Source organism: Melanotaenia boesemani, chromosome 4 (assembly GCF_017639745.1).
Source record: "Melanotaenia boesemani isolate fMelBoe1 chromosome 4, fMelBoe1.pri, whole genome shotgun sequence".
Lineage (NCBI taxonomy): Eukaryota > Metazoa > Chordata > Actinopteri > Atheriniformes > Melanotaeniidae > Melanotaenia > Melanotaenia boesemani.
Window position 1 is genome coordinate 36,990,025 of NC_055685.1, and position 9,268 is coordinate 36,999,292.

At 38.2% G+C, this 9,268-nt stretch overlaps 1 protein-coding gene across 1 annotated transcript; it reads right to left on the bottom strand.

Moving 5' to 3' along the window:
- Positions 1-878: 878 nt before the first annotated feature.
- LOC121638199 (small integral membrane protein 26-like) lies at positions 879-2,580 on the bottom strand. The gene is made up of 2 exons (XM_041982800.1): positions 2,345-2,580; positions 879-1,202 (listed from the first exon to the last, which is right to left on the bottom strand). The coding sequence occupies exons 1-2, from the start codon at positions 2,466-2,468 to the stop codon at positions 1,033-1,035; spliced, it is 294 nt and encodes a 97-aa protein (XP_041838734.1). The 5' UTR covers positions 2,469-2,580; the 3' UTR covers positions 879-1,032.
- Between the last annotated feature and the right edge of the window lie 6,688 nt (positions 2,581-9,268).

A 9,268-nucleotide genomic window follows, 5' to 3' on the forward strand; every position in this document is an offset into this window, starting at 1 on the left:
TCAAACAAAGGCAGAGTCATAGAAGAAACATCAGCAGAGTTTTTAGAGCTGGAATCAAACTTTTCACCACAAACAACAAAAGTAAGACATGATTTCTGGTTCTGGCTGCCAGCTTCATTGTTTCTGTCCCACAGTGATGAGACAGACGTCTCTGGAACCAGCAGAGTCTCTGCTGTCATGTGACACATTGTTTGTGTGGAGAAATTAGCAGAAGCTCTAAGTGGACAGAGCTGTTCTCATGGTTTTCTTACATTCACATATAATCGCTTGGGGTTTGAACTGTGTTTGGTTTGGATGCCGATGCTTGGTAGAGTCTTTTAGCTGAGTTTCTCCCCGTCATGTTGCTTTGCTACATGTTAGCATTGCTGCTTCCTGCTGTCTGCAAACATCTTCTGTACTTCATGTATCTCCTGCTGTCCCCTGTACAGGGCACTCTAGTCAAGAAGATGTTAAGCCAGTTCCCAACAAGACCCTAGAATAAGATGTATGGACCCTACATAAAAGAGTGCTTGATGACGATGTCAGTACTGATTTAAAGAGGAGAAATTTAAAGCTTTGTCCAAATATGGGAGATAAAAAATATATAGAACACACTTTTTAACTTGATTTTACAGTGGATGACAACACAAGAGATATCTTTTATGAAATCCTCAATTTTTCCTGTTTTTCTGTTATTCTCATGTACACTTTGTGGATCTTTGATCTCAATCCTCCATCTATACTGGATCTTTTTCACAGATGTTTCAACCCAACAAGAAAAAATAAAACAGGTTATAACATTATCAAATGTCTAAATTAAGATGTGAACAGAACTGAGCCACCAGAATGAGAAACACCTGCACATCCAGCTTTCTGCGGAGAAAAGTGGGTCGGAAAAATTCTAAAAATGCAAAAGTTTATTTAAACATCATGAGTGTTTGCAGCAGTTTAATTGTTGTTTGGAAGAGAGGAACAGTCCTGCATACTGTTGACAGAAACATTATCCTGTCAGGAGACTGTCCAAGTAAAATTAATGTCCTCCCACATTTACTGCTACTTGTCGCTGTCTCCAGGTCCAGGTCCACCGCTGAAGGATTTTATGAGATTGTAGATCCTTGTGCTGTACGGCACAAAGTCTTTCTTGTAGACGATGATGGTTTTGTTGTGAGCAGAGCGATAGACATGCTTGTTTGAATCTTCTGGCTCTTCCACATCCTCTATTGCTGTGAGGAAAAAGGTGGAGGGGTAAATAGCTTTAATTATAATATATATATATATATATATATATATATATATATATAAATTTATTATATATATATAGATATATATATCTATATATATAATTAAATTTATTAAAACAGATGTAGGTCCATAAATACACACACAAAACACAATATAAAAAAATAAATAATATTAAAAAAAAATCAAACAAACAGGAAAAAAAACACAAAAAGATAATTAGGATAATCTAATTATAACATAGACATTTCAGCCAGTGCCTCCTTAGTCCGGATGAGTAATGGGAAAAACTCTCAGAAGGATTTGAGAGTACTACAGTGATACTATTTGTAGGTTCAACCAAACGTTGATGAATGGCACTTCCTTCTCTGGGAACCTTAAGTATGACACTCATTACATCATTGTATGCAACTTGCAACTTCTGCATGGTAGATTTTTATTTTTTTTTACCAAGATGACCACAGATGGGCAGTATAGCAGTGTGCAATATGCTTTTAATGAGGACACTTTAACTTGAGTAGAACAGGAGCTGAAGGTGTTTGCCTGTGCATGGAACTAACAATATTGTCTGTATACATCATCATCATCTTTTAAAAAACGACCAAGGTATTTCATCTTTTTAACAGATCTCTAGTTTCATATTGGACTCATACGTCTTAAATGTGTTCAGAGAATATGGAGGGTATATGGAGAAAATTGAACTGATGGTTTAAACCACTGATTCATTTAAATTGCATCTTAATGACATCTGAATAAATAAAGATGAAAAATTATATTATTTCAGGTCTTCACCTTAATAATCTTTATCTTTATTATTAGTTATAAAATAACTGTATTATTGTAGTAGATCAATAAGTAAAGAGAAAAATACAGTACTGAATGCTGTAAAAAAAAAAAAAAGAAGCATTGTAATTTCATAATAAAAATACAAACAAATTTAGCCTTGATAGCCATTCTACTTCCCATTTTTCGTGAAACCTGAAACTGGCTAACTACCAACTCAACCATTTAAACATTTCAAATCCAACATTTATCCCGGGTAGATTTATTTTCTATTCTTGAAATAATGATAATAATTATAAAGTTGACTTCTGACAAGCAGACTGTGATCACAGATGTCTCTCACCTGGCATGTCCTCAAAACGACCTGTGTATTTATAATACACGAACGAGCAGATCATAGTCCAGATACCAGCAGCGTACACCGCAGAAACCTTCTTATTCCACCCCGCTATGTCTTTAAGATTCATGATGCTTCTGATGAACCAACGGGGTTTAAATTCATCCAGATATCATAGATATACTCATTTGAAGAGTTATGTGCGCCACCAGTAGTATGTTCTCCTTCTGTTTCAATTCTTTTTCTTCTTCTTTGCTTTATTAACGGCAGTCTGCACGCTAAGAGCTGTATTGCTGCCACCCAGTGGAGATTCTAAGGTCCTACACTGTCCGGTAAGATTCTGCCTGAATCAACCCTGTTCACCCACATTCACCTACATAACGGAAACCCTCCAGATTAGCCCTGGATGTGGTTTCAGAACATACTTCACAGTTTCTGGGGGTGGGAAAAAAAAAAGTAATTTAAAGCAGCAGATCTGTTCTGAATGATTGGTTTTCACTTAATCAGTTTCTTTTTTCATCTGGGTGGAATTTAATGTCTTTTGTTTATATTAATTTATAAAGCGCTTGTCACACAAAAAGTAAATAAAAAACAACAATAGCAACAATTATTGCATTTAAAAACACAGCCCCGGAGACACACAGTGAGAGCGCGGGACTGTGTGTCTGTTCTGCTGACCTGCAGGTGACCTGCAGGTGACCCCCATGGGACGGTCTTGGCCCCGCTCTTCTTCACCCTCTACACTGCAGACTTCAGACACAACACAGACAGCTGCGTTCTGCAGAAGTTCTCAGATGATTCTGCGATTGTTGGACTTTTATATCACCTGCATGCTTCTATTTACTGCAACTGTACTGTTGCAACAAATCCACTGAGGGACTAATAAAGGTTTTCTTATTCTTATTCTTATTTTAAACCTTCACACATTCAAGTATATAACACAGCTATTTAAAAAAAAACCTGATCCTACTTTTTCTGATTGTGAGGGTTTTTAAATTCAGGTTATAACTTATGTGGTTTTCTTTTAAATGAACTGCAAAGTTGTTTACTTGGTGCTCTAAATGTCTTCTTATTGGAGTATTTAAAGCTGTTATGGTTTTATTACTTTCTGACTTCCACACAACTGCACATCTGGAACTTGAAATATTTTTTTTATCATTTGAATTTTATTATTGCACTTTTTCCAACTTGCTGAGAGGTGAGTGATGTTGGAAGAATGTGCATCAGCGATTAAATAAAATTAGCCATAAATAATAAACTCATGCTCAGTCTTGATTTACATGCAGAGGTGAACAGACTTCATGTCCACTGTCATTTCTAATTCTTCCAAAAAATTATCTGCAGTTTATCCCTTTTTCTAAAGTTTAATCATTAAATTTTTTAATTCTGTAAATGATAGAGAACATTAATATACTTTTGACTGTACAGTTTGAAACATTGACATAACACTGAAGCACCTGATGCCCCTCAGTGCTGCATTTAGTACAGATGAGTCAGAGCGCTCTTATTTCTCTGATTTATTATCCCGCTGCTCATGATACGTGGGCTAACATGCGTGACATGCCCTCTGGTTGCTCTAAAACTTTCCACCCAAGTCTTATTTCTCTGCACCAACATTAATGAAAGGATTTCTGCATCTGACCTGGTCCAGTTTTATGAAGTTGGGAGAAAAAGCTGTAATTCTTACACAAATTTTGATTTAATTACAGACCTGAAGCATTTATTTAAGTAAAGACAGTAAAGTTTTTAGTACTTTGTAAAGATTTTCTTCTTTCTCGAAGCACTTACACAGTGATGGAGAGGAATTATTTGGTCTCATTCTTCCTACAACATGTCCGAAGTTGTCTTCAAATCCTCCATTTCCTCTGTCCTCTGATAGGTCAGGACTGCAGGTAGGTCAGTCCAGTCAGTCATGCTGCCATGTAGCAGAATGTGGTTCTTCATCATCTAGTAGAAAACAGAATGGACGTCCCTGGAAAAGATGAAGGCAGCAGATGTTGCTGGAAAATATCTGGGAACTTCTGATCAGAGCCTGATCCGACCTCGTACCATCACAGAACCCTGATCCAGCCCCGTACCATCACAGAACCCTGATCCAGCCCCGTACCATCACAGAACCCTGATCCAGTTCTGTACCATCACAGAACCCTGATCCGAGCCTGATCCAGCCCCGTACCATCGCAGAACCCTGATCCAGCACCGTACCATCACAGAACCCTGATCCAGTTCTGTACCATCACAGAACCCTGATCCAAACCTGATCCGACCTCATACCATCACAGAACCCTGATCCAAACCTGATCCGACCTCGTACCATCACAGAACCCTGATCCAAACCTGATCCGACCTCGTACCATCACAGAACCCTGATCCAGTTCTGTACCATCACAGAACCCTGATCCAGCCCCGTACCATCACAGAACCCTGATCCAGTTCTTTACCATCACAGAACCCTGATCCGAGCCTGATCCAGCCCCGTACCATCACAGAACCCTGATCCAGCCCCGTACCATCACAGAACCCTGATCCAGTTCTTTACCATCACAGAACCCTGATCCGAGCCTGATCCAGCCCCGTACCATCACAGAACCCTGATCCAGCCCTGTACCATCACAGAACCCTGATCTAGTTCTGTACCATCACAGAACTCTGATCCAGCCCCGTACCATCACAGAACCCTGATCCAGTTCTGTAACATCCCAGAACCAGGCTTTTGGACTTCTGTCTGGATGCTCCACAATCCAGGTTCCACTGTGTGATGGTCCATCCCAGATGCCTCCCAGCCCAGAGAAGTTAACGTCACCTCTGGAAGTGTGGACCAGGTCAACATGCAGCTTTGTTTCTTCTCAGTAAAGTCTGAAGTGACATTTATGAACTTAACTCTGTATTTCAGAGCTTGACAAAGATTTCCACTGTGATCCGTGTTCATGTGGTTCTATGAGCTGGTGATGGTTCTGGATGCAGGTCTGTTCGAGGGATCAGAGATCATGGGTGTATGTGTCCAGTTTAGATTTGCTCCTTTGTCCTTTACACACTAAAAACCTCACGAATATCCAAGCTAAAAATTAAATTTGGTTTCCTCACTGGAACAAAACCAATTTCTCCTTAAAACCAAGACAATATCTGTTATTTACTATTTTTTCTACCTCGTTTGAAATCTGTTGCAGGCTTGAAATGAGAAAATTAAAATAGATTAGCAAATAAAGTGAAGTATAAAACACTAAACATTAGAAATGATTGGGTTCATATATAATTATAATAACAAATCTTTCCTTTTTGTACCATCCTTGCCTTTCTAAGACCGGGTTATAATCTGACAATATGAAGACCCCCAGTTTCTCACAAATGCATTTATTTTCTTTTACTAACATATAACTGGACAGATCCTTAAATTATGGGACTTAAAGTGATTTCTGTGACATCCACATGACCTTAGAGACTGCTGAAACATGTGTGGGAGGATTTATAACACTGCTCATGAGTCATCGGCTTTCTCCTGAATTTAACGCCACGTGTTTCAGGTGCTGCTGGGCACCTGCTGCAGCTGACGATGATTCATATAAATGACCGAAGGTATTACAGGCTGAAACCTTTTGGTAATAAAATGGTGTTTTGTATGAACATTTTACATCAGAAGTCCACATTTTTACTGGTTTTGTTTGAGACTCAGGAGGCAATCCCACCTGCTGGACGAGAGGCGGGTACATCCTGGACCGGATGATAGAAGCTTTTATATGAGTGTGTTTTTTTAATACCCTTCTCTCTGCAGCCAAAAGAAACTGGGTTAAATCTGTACTTGCCACATACCTGAGAAAGACGATTTCACTTCAGGGCACAAAAACTAAATGTCACTCAAAAAAACCTAAAGCAAACTGAGTTGAAATCTAAACGCTGAACACAAGCAGGAAAGTGTGAACGTTTCAGTCAGACTTTGACACAAATCAGCTCGCCCGTTCGTGAAGGCTCAGAGAAGAAAAAGTCGACTTAAGGCAGAAAAAACGTGATTTTATATGATTGCTCTTCAGTTAACAAATTTTTTTATCGGGAATTTACTGTCACAGAAGAATTTGTTCAGTACAAGATTGTTTCAGACGTGTTCAAGCAACAAGCACAGGTGTAGAAAAAGATCCCATCGTTGTCGTGTGGCCTAGATTTAGCTTCATGTTCCATCTTGTTTCTGGAGTCTATTTTTCATTTTGTCATTAGACTATGAATACTTCACAGCTACAATAACTAGTATATAAAAGTACTAACTTATACATTTTAAATACATCTCAATGTGAAACTGCATAATATACTGCACATATAAACTGCATATAATATTTTGGGTTTTCAGTATCCAGGGTTACTGTTCTGTAGGGAGACTTTTGGGGGTATTTGTAGTTTTTAGGGAACAAAATGATTGTGATGCATGAACCTGGTGTCTCATCTAAAGTTGTTGTTTTCTAGTTAAACTATTTAGGTGTGCAAACCCAGTAAGATCAATTCTAATTCTATTATTCATTTCTATATTAAAATAGAATTACATTAAATAATAAATATGTGCCTATGTACAGAAACGTGTGACCACAAGTTAATTAACTCACATGTTGACTCACCTTCACTAAGACTAAGATTACACGACAAAGATGAGACCATAAAATGAAAAAGTTTTGTTAACCTTCCTCCTGTGTAATGGTTTTTAGGTTTTTAATGACATAAATATATTGCATCAAGGCTTTTTGACTTAAAAAAAAATAAAAATAAAAAAAACAAACATTTTTTTCTGTAAATTAAAAAAATGCTCTTTAAAATTATAGAACTTTTATAACAACTGTGTGTTGTTAGTCGGCTTTGATCCAGCTGTAAAATTAAGATTATAACAACAAAAATTAGAGCCAAAACTCCAACACACTGACAGGCTGCTTCTCTCCCAGTCACACGAGCTTTAGAGGACTCTCTTTTTGTGTTGTTTTCCTGTACACAAGCACAAAACAAACAAAGCTGGGCAAGTCCAGCGTTTAGCATAGATTTGGTGGCTTGCAAAGTGCACATCTCCCATTTGCAGAATGCAAAAAGGAGAAGAACATTTCCAGTGAGCCAAGTTCTGGATAATTTAGGTAAAATTAAATAAAAAAGTGATCATGGGTTTTTGGGAGGAAAACAATGTGGAGCATATTCCAGAAGACACATCTGACGGGTCTGATGAGGAGGTTGGTGTTAGCTACCCCTGAACGATTCAAACCTAAAGATGGTAAAACCAGCTGGAGGTCAGGACCTCATGACGTAGAATCACGCCATCAGAATCACGCTGGAATCACAAGGTTTGCTGTTACAAGAGTCAGAGACATCTAGACATGTTTTTAGCTATTTATGCCAATGTCAGTAAAAAGAGGCGTCTTTGCTTTGACAACATTTTCATGAATATGGAAGCCTAACGTAACCAAAAGATAAGGAAGAAACTGGATGATGGATAAATTTTTTTTATGTGTGTTTTACAGCTGGTTTAAAACACAGATCAAATTAACACAAGAGATGGTAACAGAAAACTACACAAGAGGAAGGTGAAGTTTTAGCCTCTCGTTTCCACGGTAACAGAGTTTTGGTTGGAGAACAAGCCCCATAGTGAAAATGATCAGAAACTTCATAAAAAAGGAGGATGAAGTGGTTTTGGGTGGATGGACTCACACCTATAACAGCACCTACTCAGCCAGCATCAGCCGAGATGACGTCAAATTCTGGATGTGGCATCAGTAATAACGTTGCTGTTTATACAATAATGCCTAAAATAATTAAAACGTTAGTGTCACAGTTTAATCTCTTCGCATTAATGTGTTTATTCTGACAGCCCAAATAAAAATCCCAAAATTATTTTATAAATGTTTGTTAACATGTTTGTCTTTAATCACCTTTTATGGGGTTGTCTTGTGGTGTCTTTGTGGTCTGGCCTGGGACGACAGATAAAAATGAGGCCTTTGACTAAATCCAGCATATTTAGCTGTGTTCTTTTTTTTTTATATATATATATTCTACCCTAGTGAAATAAAATAAAAATAAAAATGATGGGGATGTCGTGCACATGTGGGGTGTGTCGTTGCAAAGTGTCAACGCCCCCTACAGGCCTGGCGTGCACACTACATCGTTTCCAGCGTTTTCAGTCTGGATGGAGGTAGTTTTCAGCCCTTTGTTGTGAAAATGCAACTTTTTTTACAACATGCAAAGAGAAAAATTTGGGGCTTTGCATGAAAACGTCATGTGAACAGAACCTGAGAGGCTTGATCCTCCATCCATTTTCTATACTGCTTGTTTATCCCAGCAGCTACTAGACGAGCAACAGCCTGGACAGGTCACCAGCTTATTGCTGGACCCCCTGTGTCGTCTATGTGTCTGTTGTGTGTTCATTTGTATTTTATGGTTTTATCTCTTTCTATTTGTTGTTGGTCTTCTGTTGCGTTGGGAATACGGATGGAAAGCAGCATTCTCTGCTATAATCCAACACATCCTGCTTTTGTTGTACTAATGGTCATTAATCTGAACTCTCCCAATAGAGTGTTTGGCTTTTAACCCAGTGTGATAGTAAAATTATGTTATGTATGCTCAGATTGTTTGTATTCTCTCTGTTTTTAGTGTTTTTATTAGCTGAGGAGTCTTATGTCTTTTACTTCTTGTTGTGCAGCACTTTGGTCAGTCATGTTGTTTTATGAAGAGCTCTAGAAATAAAATGTTTTGGTAAATAAAATAAAAAACTTACAATGCAGCCAGTGGAACCCTAAAGAAGGTATTTCTCAGCTTCACTGAGAATGAATCCAAGCCTGATAAAGGTGTTGTGAGCATCTCAGTGTGCGAGTCACGCCTCTCCGCAACTATGCATGTGTGTGTTTTTCTACAGAATTTGCTCTAAACACACTCCACCTTCTGTCTTGGTTCTTCAGATTTATGAACAAACAAACT

Excerpts from the sequence above, each read along its gene's own strand:
- LOC121638199 (XM_041982800.1), bottom strand. The coding sequence starts at position 2,468 with ATGAATCTTAAAGACATAGCGGGGTGGAATAAGAAGGTTTCTGCGGTG. Across the intron at positions 1,203-2,344 it reads TCGTTTTGAGGACATGCCAG|CAATAGAGGATGTGGAAGAG; the intron begins GTGAGAGACATC and ends TTTTCCTCACAG.